Source organism: Rattus norvegicus, chromosome 2, assembly GCF_021556685.1.
Source record: "Rattus norvegicus strain SHRSP/BbbUtx chromosome 2, alternate assembly SHRSP_T2T, whole genome shotgun sequence".
Classification (NCBI taxonomy): Eukaryota; Metazoa; Chordata; class Mammalia; order Rodentia; family Muridae; genus Rattus; species Rattus norvegicus.
In genome coordinates, this window is record NC_141535.1 from 207,873,365 (window position 1) to 207,892,684 (window position 19,320).

Here is a 19,320-nt window from a genome sequence, read left to right on the forward strand (position 1 = left end):
TCCTAGGTCCGATGCAGATTGTTTACTGTTGAGTCTTGCAGGCACTTTTGGCTAAATTTCATCATCTAACTACAGCAACAGACTTGGGCTAAAATTATCATTTAACACCTCTGCCTCTCTGAATTCTCTTGCCTCTTGAAACTCCGGAGGAAGAATGGATCAGAAACTTTCCCTGCTTTCACTCACCGATGTTGAAACTGGTTAACATTTAAAAGAAACAAAACAAAACAAAAATTTGATGAAAATTATGTCACTGAATTCAGCTCCCTGGGTGTAGATTATCGTCTCTGGCATTTCATCAGCCTCCCGCGGTTCTTCTCCTTGCCATTGCTATCTGCTGTGAAAGCATCACAGTGTACTAACAAGAACCTTTAAAACCAGAACCCTAGTGGCTTCTCAGATACGTCCCTGAGAACTTGATACATGAAGAGGTATACTGTAAATTTGCCCTGAGCTCAAGCCCCTCCATTGTGCATATTCGATCAAAGAATGTATCTTATTTAGAGTATAAGGTTTCCCTTTAAATAATATGACACAATGAATATTCTAGTAAGAGCACCAGTGGAAGGGGGAAGCCCTGGGTCCTGCTAAGACTGAACCCCCAGTGAACTAGTCTATGGGGGAAGGGCGGCAATGGGGGGAGGGTTGGGAGGGGAACACCCATAAGGAAGGGGAGGGGGGAGAGGGATGTTTGCCCGGAAACCGGGAAAGGGAATAACACTCGAAATGTATATAAGAAATACTCAAGTTAATAAAAAAAAAATAAAAAAAAATAATATGACACATGAGAAAATGACTCCATGGACAGTTCACACCACAACAGTGCTTCAGCCATGTGACTAAATATGAATTTTGAAATACGAAAATTTTGAAATATGAAAATTGATTGTTGTGAATGCCTATAGGTAACAATTGGTGGGCCAAGGAAGCTTATGTACGCACGGCCCATCTCCAGTGGGAGTTAGAGTTTTGTTTTAGGGATTCGCTTACTCCTTCAAACCCATTCCTTCTCTTCCATCATAAAATAAAATGCTGCCAAATCCCTACCCAAATACAAGCACTCTGTTTGGTGATGGGAGAAAAGGCTTACATATTTAAATTTGTTACTATCCTGAAGGAAAATAAACATGGAGCTTCCTAGAAGATTAAAGACAATTTACCAACAATACTGGAGACATTAACTTCATTGGGATGACATACCTTTCAGGAAGGATGAATCAATTTGGGAAACTTATAAAATAAATAGGTCTGGACTCTGAGCAAGGAAGGAGAACAAAACATGGGACACGGAGTAAATGTGAAAGTCTACATCGGAACATCGAGCATGCTGCCCTTCCTATACTGCAGGCTCATGACAGAGATTATGCATGAGAAAGAGTAGAATCCTAAAACAGTGCAAGTCCCCCATCATGAATGACAGTGGGGGTGGAAGGGCTGTGTGAATCAGGAGAATAATGTGGACTTTTGTTTAAATTGTAGATGAATTAGGAGCCACTGCCTTCAAAGGAATAGCACTAGAACAAATTTGAGTCCCAGCATCTTCGTGTACTCCCATTTTTTCCCCAATGTCTACTTTACTGAGCCTTTCTGTGCTACTGGATCTCTCTCTAAATGAGGGAAATGACAACGTCCCTAAGGGCTCATTCTTGAACTTACAGAAGGGTAAACAGAATAGTACATGCTTAGCGAATGGCCACAGGAATGACTCAAGGGCAATTCCATGAGTGATAGTTTGCTTCCACTCATTACCTTTAACCCTAGGAGATTTGTGCTTTAAATATATACTCTAGAATTAAACTGCAGGTGAAGATAGAGAAGACATGCTATGGAGAGCGAGGGAAATAAACCAGTGTAAATTTGACCATAGAGACATGGAGAGAAGGGAGAGTCTTTGGAAAGGAAAGGGAGGGGGGAGAGCCTGAGGGAACAGAAGATGGTGTGCATGAAGTACCGGCAACAACTTGTGATGACTCCCAGGTTCCTCATTTGGACAGCCCAGTAGAGCATTTATCTTGTGCAGCAACTCCAACTCTGGCTTGCAATCGTTTGGCAATTATCTTGCAGTGTTTTTGGTATTCTAAAATGATTCCAAAATAAAATGAATATGACTCTACTCCGAGCCACTGTCTTGGTTGAAGGACACCTCCTCCGATCACCATTATCTATACATGGCATTTGCATTTGCCTCTGACTCATTCTACTGGTTCATCCCCCACAACCAGTGATTCATCTACTTCAAGTTCATTTCCAATACCCCAGTTATTCCTTGTGTCTTATACCAGTCCTTCTGACCAGAACGCCTTGCTTCCTATCTCCTGTACACTTACAGTTCCTTGCTGTCATTTTGCTTCAGACATCCTTCATACCACTACCTTGCTGTTTTTGTTTATAAGAGTTCATTGCCAGTAACAAGAAGAAAACACAACCCTCCCCAATACATCAACTCCAGATACTTCTAGAGGTCACAATGATCTGTTTGTTTATATCCTAATGAGAGGTTTCCTACCCATTTTACCGTGTACACAAATCCAGCTCTTGAAAGTACAATCAACTCCCTTCCCTTATCACCAACAAACCCTGCCATTCCTACATCTTTGTTCTGCAAGAATTCTGATTTTGTTTTGTTTTGGTTTGGTTTTTGGTTTTTTTTTCTTTGCATGTATTTTAATGGTGGATGAGAAGGGGGAAATATGAGACCTGTCTTTGCAGGTGTGTGACCCCGCACACGTCACTTACATCTCCCTAGTCCTCCAACAGTGAGACCATTGCCAAGCTATATTCACAAAGATTCCTGCGCTTAATTCCTTCTCCACATTACTCCATAACACAAGTCCTAGATACCACAGCTGATATTTGTGTCTTGCTCTCCATCCTTGCCAGAGAGAAAGACTCTGTTCACTTTGTTCACTGCTTGTCTTTGCAAGTATCTGGAACAGGGTCTGATATATGGGTAAAATGAATGAGTGAATAACTTTAGTTGACTACCTTGACAGGTAACTTTGAAAGGCTCAATGAAATTCCATGTGTAGTAAGCATCGTTTTGTTGCATTTGTTACCATGCCCACCCCTTAGAACTCAAGCCAAATCCTTTACATAACTGAGATTAGACTTGGACAAGTCCCATTCTTCCTAGGCAGTAACTCTGATCACCTAGCTCTCTCATTTTCCCCTTGATTTCTGCCACATATCAGTCTGTGCTGTTAGCATCCTACAATGAGTTATACTGTGTTCTAAATGTGGCACTCATCCTTCTACATTGTGCAAGGGTAAAGAGTAGAGCCATCATACTTAGCAAAATATTAAATAGTTTTTGAGCGTGTGTCAATAATATTGTTGTTATAAAAAAATGGATGACAAAAAATCTGTTCCGAACATGATACATAGTATTGTTGGCAGGAGGGTTCAGCTTTATTGATCTAAAGAAATAGCTTGCCATGTTATTTTACATAACAGTAAAAATCATTGTAGCATTTCATGGAGATATATTGTCCTCATTTTACAGATTAAAATCTGAGATCTAGATACAGCAGATAGCTTGACAGTGGTCTTGTCTCATTTTAAGAGGCAATACTGTTTTACTTCCCAATGTTAATAATGCTGTCATTATGGGGGGAAGAAAAGTGAATATATAAATTTATTATCAATGTTAGATAAAGAAACCAAAAAATGTATAGAGTGGTGGTTTGTTTGTGTAATCTTTATAGAAGAATACATATGTACATGTGTAGAAACCATTGATCTAAAATTACAGCATTTGAAAGGAAATTAACTTTAAATCATCATGGCATAGACATATAACAAAATTTGTCACCTGAATGTATGTCCCTTCATTAGTGCACTCACTCATGAATGATTTCACTCACTTTGACAGTGGGGTACAGAGGTAGAAAACTTCAGATGGGGTTCCTGATTTGCACAGTGTAGAGTCTGTGAAGAGACTCGAATCAAAGTATTCCTTTATCTAGTAGGAAATGTCATGATGACACTAGTGCTGTGATAGACTTAGAGTTCTTTCTGTTTGATCACAGAGCAAACAAACACGCCGAACACAGTAAGCTTTCCTAGTTGAGGGCTCAGGAAAGACTTCTGTAAGACAACTAGGCAATAAAGTACTTGTACATATGCAGGCATTTCAGATCTATAGCTTGCAAAAATGCTGGTGAGTAATATGGCCTGTATGTAATTTCAGCACATTGGAGGCTGAGAAAGAACATGTCGGGGGCAATCTAGACTAGTTAGACTGCTGGGTTTGTTGAGCTCTGGGATGAAGTAAAAGACCGGACCTAAATATTTAAAGTTTATTGGAAGATATCTGTTGTCAACCTCCAGCCTAGGCACATGCACTGTGCGCACATACCCTCCACACACACACACACATGCACACATTTGCATGCATCCTCCTGCTTTTTTTTATTTGCTAATGGGACATCAATTCTAGACTTTTTCAAATTAGCACACAAAATGTCTATTTATTTAAATAAGAGTGAAAAAAAGAGCTAGTTATTTCCTTGTACTTGAAATAAATTGTTAAAAAGAATTTTTTTGCTAATAAATACCATTCTGTATGTATCTACTATAGATTAGGTCCTTAAGCATGTCACAGATAAATTCTAGCTGCTTCCATTATGTCAACCTGAATTTTCATTGAAACAAAGAAATAAGAAAGAGCCTTCCAAAGAGTGTTCTAAACACACACACACACACACACACACACACACACACACACACACACACACAGGATACCTGCAGTCTGCAGACTTAATTTGACCTCCTGCTTGCCTTATTAAGGGAAGCTTGTTGGATGTTAGCATGGCTTTTCTCTTACAAAGAAATCTCTGCTTTTCCCTCGGAAAGAAAGAGTTTAGCAGTTGCCATATACACTCTGAGCCTATGTTTCAAAGGTTATTGTGTTGTGTGTTCTTTCCTGTGTAGATTTGAGTATAAGGGAGTGTGGGGCGGCTGGTCTGGGCCACCACAGAGTTGGGATGTGTGTTTCTGGCATGGAAGCCTCCCTTGGGAACTAGGTAGGTAGAGAGATTGCTGACAGCTCAGAGAGGCCTTCGACAGTGTGATATGGGATGGAGCAAAGCGGGCGAGAGAGGCTTCGCTGATTGAGAATTAAGATATCCAGCAGATATCTTGGGGCACAACAGTGCTGGATCTAGAGTGGGATAAAAGACAGCGTTTTTATTTTTTATATTTTTACAACAACATATAAAACTTAAAACTGCAGCTTAGAAACACAAAATGAATAAGTAGCATAGCAATCCTGCTCATTTCTGAAGCCCATGTTGATGCTAACTGAACCTTTTAGAGTTCTCTACATCTAAGCACACAGTTAGTTCATTTCAACTGATCTTATTTCAAGTACTTCAGCAGTTCTTTACCAACGTCAAAATTTCTAATTATTAACAATTCTAATGAAAGTGAAAATGTCTAAATGTTTGTGCGTACATGTGTGTGCTGTGATATGGTGTGTGTGTGTGCATGCATGTGCCTGTGTCGTGTGTGTGTGTGTCTGTGTGTGTGTGTGAGCATGTGCACACACATGCATGTGTGCTCCTGCATGTGCATGCTGTGATATGGTTGTGAAATTTTGCTTCATTGTAATTATTTTCTGAAGTTATCAAATCTATCCTTTGTATGTTAGAACAATGCTCATCCATCAAACTGTAGTTTGTGGACTGAATTTAACCAGCTGCCTACTTTAATAAGGGATCCGCATCAGAGTGTTTACATATCGCTTCTCTTATGAACAGATGAAATTGCTCTTCTGGCAAAAGGGAAGAGATGCATAGTTTCCATTGACTATGACCTCACACAACCAAAAATATTTACTACATCATTCAATAGCTTGCCTTTACAGACAAAGCATTATGACTCTATTTCTTGAGCAATCAGTTTCTTTTAGTCCTTAGTGAGATCATGGGAGTGACAACTTCGTAAGAAGGACCAGGTACTGAATAACTGCCTCCAAGCCCTTACCATCCTTACTTTAAAGACCAAGGTGCAGAGAAAGTGTGTGTGTGTGCATGTGTGTGTGTGTGTGTGTGTATGGTGAGTGTATGTGAATGCAGTGTGAGTGTGTATATGTGTGTGGTGTGAGTGTGTATATGTGTGTGGTTTGAGTATATATATGTGTGTGTGGTGTGAATGTGTGTGTGTGTGTGTGTGTGTGTGTGTTTAGAAAACTCTCTGAAAGGACTTTGTTTATCTCTTTGCTTTTATGAAAATTCATGGCAAGCTGTAGTATTGTACTATCAGGTTTTGATCATTTTTTTTAAACCTACAATATTGCTATGACAATGGAAGGTTAAAAAAGGTAAATCACACCTTGCAAGAAAACAATTTTGTAATATAAAGTATTATTTTATATGTAATTATCATGTATCCTTGGAAATTTTGCTCAACAATGGGAGAGTAACCAAGATTTGATTGGTATTTAGGATTATTGAGCACTAATGGAGCTGGGGAGAGGATTGGGTGATGAGAGTGCTCTCCGCTCTTTCAGATGACCTGCGTTCTGCTCTCAGCATACACATGTTGGCTCACAATGGTTTGTGACTCAAGATTCAGGGCACCCGTCTTCCTCTTCTGACTTCCTTGGATACCAGGCATTCACATTTTGCACAAACATAATGCAGAGCAAGCACTCATACACATAATATAAAATAAATCTTTTAAAAAATTAAAATAAAATACTCAATAGTAAGTTTAACAAGTTTTCCAATGATGAATATATAGAAATATACAATACAAATATGTCATTATTGGTCAAGAATTTACTTACTTAAAAATAAGTGTTAGGTTGAAACTATAAGTAAGTCCTATTTATTCTAGAATATAAAGCCCAGGAAAGGAGAACGCATCATCCTGTGCTCAGTACAAACTCACCAGAGGAAGTCTTTTTTCTGTGTTGCTTAAATCACTACTTCTTCAGTGTGATTCATCTGCCATCAGAAAGGTTTGCAGTAAATTTAAAGGGTCCTTCTTCTGTAACCTCTTCTTCACCCACTAAATCAGAAACCTTAGGAGATGAATGAGAAATGTGTATTTTTAACATTACAGGAACTTAATTTTCATGCATGGTTCACTTCGTTCTTTCACCTCTGGGATATAATCAGCTGAAATGAGGGTCAGTTCTCTTTATGTGAAGGGTCTTCTATTTCAAGAGTAGCTCCAGTAAGCTATTGTTGAAATCATAGAGAGAGAGACAATAGACAATAAACTAGTATAATTAAAAGAATGTTACTAAATTAGAGTGTGCCGACTGTCAAGGATTGGTGGGAATATAATAATCTTGAAGCAGTGGGGAATAATGAGAATGAAAATTAAGTTGTAGATTAGCCACATTAAGAAAAGGTTAGCCTGCTACGGATTTCTATAAGGTTATGTTGTTAATTTTTGGATTGGTTTGAACATTGTCTATACTTTAACATTTTGGAATGACAGAATTGTCATTATTCATTCTTTTGCATATTCATCAGTGAGCTTATCTGCATTAGAATAGCTATTCCAATTTATCCATGGTAAATCTGGGCGTAAAGCTTTATTCATGTAGCATTTCGGTAATTTTAAAACTTGGTTGCTACAGGAGTTTTTACGAAACTCCTCAAAAGGGTGCTAGTTGTGGAATATATAATGTACTTAACTGTAATTGTTTCCTGAAATTTTAGGTTGTATGCGTGGTAAATAACTTCAAAGGAAGACAACCAGAAAATGGGCACTTACACAGGGACAATGTGGCCCGGATGCCGATGACCAACATTCCTCGAGTAGAAAGCCCTTTGGAAAAGGTAACATCTGTGCAGGTGATTCACAGCTTCAAAATGTCATCATCTAGGCTAAATTCAACAGTTATTTCTGTTTGTGCCTTCAGAGAGTGGCTATTTATTTATTTATTTATTTTTGCTTACTCAATCTCACAATTTAAGGTGTCAGTTAAATGACTGAATTTAGCAAGAGTTTACTACTGGAAAGATCATCTTATAAAGTGCATCTCTCATTTAAAGTACCCACAGATATCACCCATGCTGGAAGCTTGGTAACTAGGCATGGGACTCACCCAGCACTTTGCCAGATTGTCCAAGGAACAGTGTTCTGTGGTCTCATCCCCAGGTGAAATGAAAAGCAAATGCATGAATATTTTTTACAAAGTCTACTCCATTCCTTCTTCAGTGAGAAAGTGCTTCGTAAATTTTCACCATGCAGCTAGCAGACAAGCGCCACGCTCTGAGTCTCATTGCACAAAGATCAGGCAGCATGTTACCAGCAGCTGTACTTTCTTGAGGCAGGGGAGGCTGCAGGTCAGGCTGGGCTGAGTTTGTCCACATTGTTTTAAAGAGTAGGTCCAGGCATCAGTGAGTGTCCCAGTCAACAAGATGTCAAGTACTTTACAAAGTGGTTCTTGCAACTTCTGTTTTCTTATAAGATATTAATGCATTCTCTGCATTCAGAATTCCTACTACTCATGTTTATGCTACCTCCTCTTATTTAAAATAAGTTTCACGATATTAGGTTATGTGAGCTAGAATTTTCCACTAGAATCCATAAATTGACAGAGAAAAGTGCTTATGAACTTCTATTAATTTAGTTTTCCATATCAAGTCCAAGTGATTTGTGTCTCCTTAATTTGGGAAGTAAGGCTGAGAGATAAAGCCAATTCCGTGCTCCTTTGCTTGCTAGAATGGAGATGCCATCCTCTCTGATCCTTCTATGCCTATTCCCAATCAGAATGTTTTCTGCACTGGGTATGGCCTGTGTCCCTGACCTCATCATGGACCATGGCATGAATGCTACGAATAAACTAGGAGCAGATTTCATCCTCCCTAAGGAGGGCCATGTTCCTCTGCCTCTCAGCCAGAACAGAGAGCAGTCACGTGAAGGAAACTTCAAGAGCTTTCTACTCATGTGTTTGTGTTTGAGTGTGTGTGTGTGTGTGTGTGTGTGTGTGTGAGAGAGAGAGAGAGAGAGAGAGAGAGAGAGAGAGAGAGAGAGAGAGAGGGAGAGGGAGAGAGAGAGAAGGGGGACAGAGGGACAGAGAGAGAAGGGGGAGGGAGGGAGGGAGGGAGAGAAAGAGAGAGGGAGAGGGTTGCGTAGAATAAATATATTGCCTTTCATTACGGTTCACATTACATAAACAAAGGAAGGGAGCAATGCAAAATCCCCCTATTCCTTTGATTGTGATAACCAGTAGTTAAAGACTGTCATTTGTCCCTTCACAGTGGTCTTCTGATGAGTGAAGAGAAGCGTTGTGTCAACTTTTGATGGGCGGGCAGGACTAAGAGCTTTAGTATCATACCATGCTGTCATTGGTTTGTTTTTTCCCCCAATGTTTGGTGTGTTTCTTCTGCAAGTTATGCAAACTGGAAAACCTCTTATGTTCAAACCACACATTTGCTAAACTAAGACCTACAGTATAATGATTATACACAGGTAAATTTCATTTCTGTGCTAATGATTTTCCCCTTAACTGTAAGGAGTTTGTTACACGAGAAATACCATAATTTATGAGGAAAAGACATGGGTTCTTTCAAATCTGAGTAAAAATATCTGAATATTTGTTCTTTTTTAGGAAATTAATGGTTCATCTGTGGAAAGCATCTCATCAGAGTCCAATGACCACTAAATATGGAAGAGGCTAATAATTTTATTCATCTGTTTATCACATTAAGTCATAAAGAGTCTAAGTACCTAGCTATGGATGATTATTAAATCAGTGGTGAATGTCCCCATGACAGAATCCACAATCCATACCATGTGACATGTGGATCTCTTTTTATTTTTCTCTGCCAGATTAAGTGTGGTAGTCTTGTTTGTAGCTCCTGTGTGTTCAGGTCCACCTGGTGTCATCTGACGTCCTCTCAGTACAGTGGCTCTGGCTCCTGTACATGCAGGTGTCTTTCCTTTTTATCTTAGAATTCCTATCATCTCACTCCTAGAGTTATCAGACCCCTTCAGATATCACATCACCGTGTTCCCTAAATTCATTCTCTTTGCTTCCTCCTTCGAGGTTCATTTCTAAAAGAGTTGGCAGTGTTGCTGGCTTCAGGATATTGCCAGAAATGTAAAAGACACTATTAATTTCCCTTAGGAATCCAAGAACCAAGGATCTGTGTTTTCTTCTAGGAAATAATGATGCAACCAATTATAGTTCTACTCCTTTATTGCCTATGTGAGAAAGAATAAAGAAGGTCTTGACTTCATAACAGCTGATTATCAGAGTAAAAATTACAGCAGAATGTTAGGAATTTTGACTAGATGCAGCATTAAAAAATCTACAGTGAGAGAAATCCTTCTCCACCCAAACTTTGATGATTGATTCCTGACAGATGAAGGGGCCCAAGTTCTAGTCCCAGCACTGGTGTTAGGAGCCTTACGTCAGTTTAACCCAGCTCTAGGGGATCTTATACTTCTGACGTTGGCAGGTACCTGTGCTCAAGTGCACAAACTCACACATGGATATGCACAATTAAAATAAAAACTATTTTGCTTTTTTAAAAAGTAGATTAAAGAGTAAAAGAGCAATCCAAAACACCTGACGTGAGAAAAGGTACCAGGTAGAGAAGATGCTCACCAAAGCCTATCTTCTAGGACAGGGCGGCCATCAGAGCAGTGACAGCATTATCTAATTTTTTTATATCTTAGGATATACTGTAAAAAAAATAAACCTTCTTTTTCAAGTAATATTTGAACATTTAATATGGGAGAATTAAGCAGATACAAGGTCAAATTGAAGTATTCACTAGAACCTCTTAGAGATTCACTGAAAATTAACAACAATGGAAGAAGTATACAATTACAGATTGTAACCATTGTTAACAACGTGGAAAGTAACAGTTACAGATGTTGTGGTAGGAGACAGTGTTAGTCTCAACCACTGACTACTCCTTAATGCAGAATATCTTTTCTGCTTCATTTAATTTGGACTTGGCGACTGGCCTGCGAATCAAACTGACAGAGACTTCATTGGTCAAAAATTTATTGGGCCTTGAGAATTTCTCCCACCTTGTTGGCCTGTGCCTTATCCTGGTAGGAGCCTGCTTCAGTCCACACAACAGGACAGGAAGGCATGGGAAGTGGATCACAGAACCTAGCCACCAATGTCTAGTATGAAAGCTAGGCATTGGGAGCCACAGGGGTTTGGAGGTTGTCAGAGTATATACCTTGTGTAGTTACACACATTTCCATGCAGAAAAATTAGGACTCTGCTCTATCAGACATAGTTCTCTAGAGACATATGTACCTACATGCATACATACTACACACATACTGTGTGTGTTTGTGTTTATTGGTGTGTACTGTCTAAAATAAAGCAGGTGGTATTAGATTGAAAATGTGTGGTCCTATAATGGTTGTCTGCATACTGGAGATCCAAAGAATGATAAAGTAGATAGAGCCAGCTGCAAATATAAATTCCATTTCAGATGATAAGACATTAATCAATCAAAGGAAAATAATTTGCTCTTGTCAACAAGAAAAGGAGTATACTAGAAGGAATAGTTTTCAGGTAGACTTCCTAGTAGGATAAATTGCTAATCACCAATGTGTAACCTGTGCCAGTCGATGAGACAGGTAATGTAAGCGAACTCCCTGAGTGAATAAACCATCAGTAGAGTGAAAAGCAATGTCCAATGACCAGGGAAGCCTGAGCAGTGGCCTTTCCATTGTCTTGGTAGAAGACTATAGTATGACAGAAGTCAAACAGAAATAGGAGCTGAAATGTATTCAGAATGGGGAGTGTGTGTGTGTGTGTGTGTGTGTGTGTGTGTGTGTGTGTGAGAGAGAGAGAGAGAGAGAGAGAGAGAGAGAGAGAGAAGAGAGAGAGAGAGAGAGAGAGAGAGAGAGAGAGAGAGAGAGAGAGAGAGAGAGAGTATGTGTGCATGTGCGTGTATATGAAAGAGCTAATTTTCAACTTCAAACTCAGGATTTCTTGGGTGTGTGGTGTCTTTTTTTTTATTGCCAAGGGAAGCATGATTACACACTGCCATGCTCCCTGATAAAAATTCCATTGAAGTTACAGGATATTATAACCATCCATCTATTAAGATTCAGTTGCTTCTCTATAAAGCAAACCTTTGTTTCATAGAACTGCTGAATGGTATGTAATATTCTATAGGACTACATAAGTCAACTTTAGTACTGATTAGACATTACAATCATTAATGAGCATAAATCAATACATACTTTAGACACATAGTTTTGAGCATATATGGAAATTCATGAAAAGAAATAGAAATTTACATACTATTCTCATGTGGTTTATTTTGCTTTAAAACCAAATTTAAAATGGAAACAAATAAAATGTGACAGGTATGTACTTCTGGAAACAAATAAAATGTGACAGGTATGTACTTCTGGGATGTTTTTATTTGTTTTGATTTTCATTTTTTAAAAATTTTATGCATTTTTAAAATTTTTTGTCTTTTTTATTAAAGATGGATGATTGATAATAGATTGATTGATTGATAGACAGATGGATAAAATTAGGTAGGGGGAGAAGGAGGGAGAATCTAGAAGGAGATGAGGGAAGGGAAAACATAATAAAAATATATTTTATGGAAAAAACCTTAAACAAAAAAAATACTTGCAGCATCCATTAGGATCTTTTGCACTAACACTGCAGTAGACACACCAACATCCTTTGTCACAATTTCTTATGATTGTTTTTGCTGTTTAGGCCTGTGTATTCAGGATTGACTTTTCCACACTATCTATGAATTGTATTATACAAGATAAAGAATGACAAGCAGACTTTTTTTTTCAGTTTCCCAGGGGCCTTTTGTAAAAGCTTCTTTCTGAGAATTACTTTTGAATGGCATCGTGGGTGACGAATATAGCTTGAGCGGATATGACTCACTCGGCCGTTAGTTGAGGGAGAGTGCAGTGGTGGAGTGCTGGGTGAGCAATCTCTCCCAGCAGCACACACATTCAAACACAGGCAGATGTTCAGAGCTGTCAGCCTCTCCCCTTGGTGTGGAGCATCTCTGTGGAGAAAGTACTCTACAGAAATACTCTACAGTAGAGAAAAACATCACTATAATTAGGGGAATAGACAGTAAACCAAGCCCACTGTCTTAAAACTAACACATCCCTCCTCACTTTTAAATTTACTGTTTTAGGTAAAGAAGGGGTCAAAAAGCAAAAGTCAGCAACTTGGATATCTTGTTTCTTGGTTAAAAAATTAAAATGCAGGGCTGAAGTTGTAGTTTAGTAGTTGATTGCCTACTGTGCTTGAAACCCTGAGATGGATACCCAATCTGAAACAAATAATTGAATAAATAATAAAGAAAGGAAGAAAGAGTAAAAGGAAATGGCAAGATGGATGAAGAGAGAAAAGAGGAGAGGAGAGAATAGGGAAAGGGTTAGAGAGAAATGGGAGGTAGAAAAAAGAAGGAAGGAAGCGTTCAGATAAACAAAACAAAATGAATAGGAAGTGCCTATAGCAAGAAATTCTCTGTCTCTGTCTCTGTCTCTCTGACTCTGTCTCTGTCTCTGTCTCTGTCTCTGTCTCTGTCTCTCTCTCTCTGTCTCTCTCTCTCTCTCTCTCTCTCTCTCTCTCTCTCTCTGTGTGTGTGTGTGTGTGTGTGTGTGTGTGTGTGTGTGTGCATGAACATGTATGAACTTTTGTAGGGAACCTGGTGTGTTCCTCTATTGTTCTCTACATCGTTTTCTGACATATTCTGTCACTGACCCTGTATCTGGTCAATTCAGCTGCATAAGCTGGCCAATGAGCCTGTTTCTTTACCCATGGCACCAGGCAATAGACATGCCTGCTATGCCCAGCTTCTTACCTGGGCACTCAGAATCCCACCTCAGGTCCTTGTTGTTTATATGACAAGTATTTTTCCTGCTGCAGTATCGCCCCAAGCCCCTTGAAACATTTTCTTAAAGTAGATTTCAAGGCCCTGTGAGAAAGTCATGTGTGGTGCCACATCCTTGTAACATTAGTGCTTTGAAGGATGAGGTAAGAAAACCATGGTGCCTACATAGAGACTGTGAGGCTAGCCTAGGCTCCATAATGAAAGCCTGTCTCACAAAATAAAAACAAACACTTTGGGATTGTATACAAGGGTTTTTATATAGGTAGGTTTATAACAAATGATTAGGTTTGCTCACATCTGTTACCATAGATACGGTTATAAATCAATAAATAAAACAACCATATCATCAAACTTAGCAGCAAAAGCTAAGGTTCTATAAAAGATTAACAGATGTCTCAAGCTAGGCAGGGAACGTCACACATAAAATGGCATTTTAGTCTCTATAACAAAACATTGGAGTACATCCTACTGCCATCGTATAATGAAGTAACATGACCAGGGTCACAAAACTGACCATAATAAAAATGCTGTTTTTCATTTTGGGGATAATATATTCCACATTTTTCAATCCAGAGATCAAGTTTAAGACCATTCTCTTGTATAATAGTATAAAAGGATGTGGAGAAATTATCTGTAGAAATTATAAGAAGAGCCTCTTCTTCCAATTTCTCCCAGTTACTAACAACACTAAAGCAAGCATTACAGATATGTGTCCTTGTGTGGTTAAGTATTGATTTAAGTTCATAGGAATGGAAACAGTAAATGGGGAATGAATACTTTACGTTTAATTCATGTATCTATGTCCTCTCTGACAGTAGAAAATATTATTCTTCAGACTCTTCATTAGCTCAATAGACACAAACTAATAAGTAGATCATTTTAAATGTGTTATTAGAATACTTTCCAGTACATTTATTTTATATTTTTCTTGTGGAATCAAAACAATCGGACGTTGCAACAATTATTCCATATCGAAAAATCCAAATTCTAAACATTAGTACCTTGCCTTTGGACAGCTCATGGCTGTTAGTCCTGTTTTTTAAATTAAATTCAGGCATAAAAACTAATTTATAGCCTGTAAAACCATCTTTATGTTTATGCGTGTGTGTGTGTGTGTGTGTGTGTGTGTGTGTGTGTGTGTGTGTGTGTGTGTGTATGTGTGTGTGTGTGCAGGTGCATATCTACATGTTTATGTTGAAACCAGAAGCGAACCTTGGGTATCTTCCTTAGATGTAATCTATCTGTTTTGAGACAGGATCTCTGAACTGACAGTGAGTTAGGCTGGTTAGCCTGTGAGTCCCAGGCTCTCTGCCCGTCTCTGATTGTCCAGCACGAGGCTTACAAATGTGCACCACCATACCTGATGGTTCTTAAGTGGGTCCTGCAGATGGACCTTGGGTCATCAATCTTGTAGAGCAATCACTTTATTATCTCCCTAGTCCCTAATATTTGCAATCTTATGGGTTCTGAAAAAAGTAGGCTTTCATGTAACAATCAACTAGTGTTGTTACATGAGCTATAGAATTTTCAATCTCCCCAGAATGGTTTTGTAGTGGGCCACTTCCAACATCCAGCCCTGGTAACCACTGATCTGCTGTCTGTGCCTGTGCTCCTTTCTACCTTTTCCAGGGTGTCATAAATGGGCTGACGGTGTATGTAAGCTTTGAAGTCTGGCTCTTTTTTGGGTGTCAATTGGTTTCCCTCCTTTCCTTTTTTTATTGATGAGCGGCATTCTGTTGGGTAACTATACCTTAGCTTCTTTTCCCGTCGGAAGGCTAGAGGGTATTCGGGTTGAATGTCATTGAAAAAAATTATGAATGCAGCTGACATAAATATTAATGTACAGGATTTTTATGAATAAACATTTTGTATTCATTCATAAATTACATACACACACACACACCTGGAAAAGGAAAGTGGGCCATCTGGGTTTTTACTGACTAGTGCATTTTTATGGAGACAGGCAATATAATTGGTGCTAATCAGCAACTGGTTATAAAGAGTTTATTGTGCATCTGCTTCTTTATCTATGTCCTCTACCTCTTCTTTGTTGGGGAATACTCTTTGTTTATGTGGTGAATCCAGAGCATTTTTAAAGGTTAAAAGGGAATCGAACAAACAAGGTTACAGTTAGTTAGCTTAAATTAAACATGAGAATTAACTTATGGTAAGTTTTAGTTATTAACAATATCAACATGATTTCTATTAGGATTTTTAATAAATGAAACTTGAATAAAATACCAAGTCAAAGGCCTGTAGTAGATTTCCCAATCATGTGAGATTGCAGTAGAGTGATGAGGGAGATTGTTTTGAAAGCAGACACAGAGGGCAGTGCCAAGAGCTGTGGTAGGTGAGGACATGCAGGGACACCAACTTGTACTTTGCAGTATCTCCGAAGAAAAGACAGGATCACTTGCCAACAGGTAAAGTAAGTGCGTGGTGCTAAGAGGTTAGGGGATGTTAAGCATCAAAAATGGGGACCAGATAAGTGGAAAAAAATAGAAGCCCAAACAAGAGTGGATATAGGAATTAGCAGTCAAGAAATATCTACTTGGTCAAACTTTGCAGTCAGACAGACAAGGGAAACTAGAAGCTTACAATCCTAAAGTGATAGGTTTCTGGGAATAAAGCCAAGACTGTGTGACAGATAAGAAAGTGGTGAGTCATCACCGGAAGGATACAATTGTGAAGGGCAAATCATTTGCATACCTACATCCACCACATCCACCAAGGGCCATTTTTATAGCACTTTCAAACCTGGTAAATTTCTGGGCTGCAAGCCCTGGGATTTCTGCTGCAGTGGGCCTTGGCTTAGGTCGGGAGATCAAGATGATAGACATCTTGCTTCCGGGAAGATTTGGATATTAAGCCATAACTTGGAGTCAATGCAAATGTGTCAGCAGATCCTCCGATGTTGCAGTTTTCAGTAAGGGCTGCACACTAGGATCAACCAGAGAGCCTTTCAGCATTCTGGTGCCTGAGTAAGGCCTCTGACCGATTAGATCCAAGCCTCTGGATATGTGCCTGTGTTTAGTCAAACTCTAACGTGAAACCCAGGACGATCACCAGTGCCACTAAAGATCTGAGCTGGGAGCTGCTTCTTCCGTGACTACTTAGGCTCCTGATCTCTGTATCTAACCTAGACCTGTCCTTCATTTAATTAACTTGTCAAAGGAAGCCTTCCAGAGACCCTGTCTCTCAGAAAGTAGCTTTTAGCCCCTTTTAATTGCACTGAAAAGGAATGGAAAACAAAACCCTTCCCTATAACAAAGTCGCTGTAGGAACAGAAACTGTCTGAAAAAAGAAAAAGTCCTCTTCCAATGAAGTTCGTTTCTGAGTTTTATTTTCCTGCCTTCCCACTTTCTGTAAACAAAACAATTGTCTACTTTAAATTTTACAGCCAATTCCACAGCCCCAAGTCTGAATCTCTCTAATAGTGTCTTTATCATTAAAAAAAAAAAGTTCTCGTTTTACCAAATGATCTTACTTCCTTCACAAATTGTTAGGAGGAAGACTTCACATGACATATTTGTGGGGATCACAGAGCATGTTCTCCTTTTAGGGTACTACTTTTCTTGCTTATCTTGTTTGGAAGTTTTGTTTCTTCTGGAAACGTCTGTAACCCCAGCTGATCTTGAACTCATTAAGTAGCAACATCCACTCTTGAACTCTGTATCCTATCTTTTGGTTGGAATTACAGGCACGGGCCATCACAATAGGCATTTTCTGTTCTCTCTCCTGTCCATATTCCCTGCCTCAAAGCAGACAACAAATAAAATACAGATGCAGATAGGAGAATGAAGTATGACAATGTTTATGATTATGTCATCCAATCTAGCTTCCCCTAGCAAAATGGAGGCAGCATTCTTGTAACAATGGACTCGCTGGTGGATTTAACAGTGGCTCTATGACTCTTTATTCAAAACCCTTAGTGCCAGATGTGTTTCAGAATATGATATATTTTGTATTTTAGAAATTCTATGTATCCTGTGGCACAAGCACCCAACACAGGAGGGAGACCGTAATCAAAAACTGTTGCTTATGGAGTAGAACACAGAGCATAAATTGTCTTGGGTCATTAAATGAATCTGTATTCTTTTTGTAAGAAGCCCTGGGTTTTTGAAAATGATTTAGCTCTTATCGTTGTGTGCTTCCTGAACTGTGGACATTATGATGAAAGAACAAATGGTGAATTTTATATAAACTACACACTATTTTTAATTCTTTTTGTCTTTCTTTCCTTTTCATTTTTGATTAAAACATTTAATTTTATTTAGCTTGTTCGTTTGAATTTTATCAACCACAAATAAATAGTAGATAAACTCGAATAGATTGTTGGAATGGGGACAAGAAATATGCATGTATCATATTATTTTATTAATGTATTAACATTAATAAAAATCCATTCATAAGCAGATCTGTATTTTGCTGGTGAGAAAGCTAGGGGTTTTGATGGTCTAATTGCTTGGCAATCTTCCATTTTGATTGGACCCTACATTTAAACACCTGATATTCAGCCCTTCTGCCTGCTGAGTCTACTGTGCCATTCAACTTCCTCACTGAGAGGACAAATCCCTAGTCAATAAACCAGAACAAAGACATCCCATTTTATGTTAAAAACTTATGCTGAGTCTACAATTTCTTATTAATTTACAGGGTCTTTTTGCCATCTTGTAAGAAAGGAATTTTACCCACTTCTCTCTAATAAATGACCTCACTCACTTACAAATTGTTTTGAAGAAATGGTCACAGGATAACTTACTGAGGGTCGTGGAGCATGCTATCCCTTTAGGCTGCTTTTCAAACCTTATTTAATCATGGAGCGTATCCTAACAATGTAACAACTTAGAACTTTGAAGCAACAAGTAAGCTCACAGAAGCAAAGAAGTTAAATTGAAATCACGTGTAAAACCACGTTTCGTAGGTGTTCCAAAACCAATATATGGAAGATGATCAAGAAGAAAATTCACAGGGGACGTCCTTTAAAGACTGCCTTGCCCGGCTCTTCGGCTGGATACTGGGGATTAGCCACTGTGAACACCTCCAGTTAAGGCAATAAACGTATGTGCGCATTAGCGCACTGGTGTTGGAGCTGCGCTGCAAACCGAGTAAATACAGAGACCTGCGTCCTTCTGTGCAGGTTCCCGGCACAACTACATGAGGGCTGCATCTCCCATGTCAGCTCCTCTGCTGCTGTTTTCTTAGTTCAGTCCCCCCCCCATCCGAAATGCAGTCTTCTTTCATGAAATAGCCCCTAGTAGTTTCAAAATTTATTTTCTGAAATCTTACAATTCTGAATGCTTTTCTGAATTACTTTTGCATCTTTGAGGTTTTGTTTTGTTTTTTTTTAAAGGAATTTGCTGTATGGCAGATGTTGTCAAATAGCAAGCCATCACCAAATTCTAGTGTCATAAAAGTGAGGCTTGGCTTCCATGACATTCTGATTATGCTGCATGGTTCTGTTGATAGGGTGTAATCCATATATAGAGAGAAATAC

The 19,320-nt window shown here is 38.8% G+C and overlaps 1 protein-coding gene across 3 annotated transcripts in view; it reads left to right on the plus strand.

The window, feature by feature from the left end:
- The window catches only part of Plppr5 (phospholipid phosphatase related 5), a 125,935-nt gene that overhangs the window by 83,776 nt on the left and 22,839 nt on the right, over positions 1–19,320 (plus strand). For 2 of the 3 annotated variants that reach the window (XM_087624849.1, NM_001107720.1), the window contains 1 exon segment: positions 7,677–7,796. In XM_087624849.1, the coding sequence (XP_087480975.1) occupies positions 7,677–7,796 (120 nt within the window). 3 annotated transcript variants of the gene reach the window in all.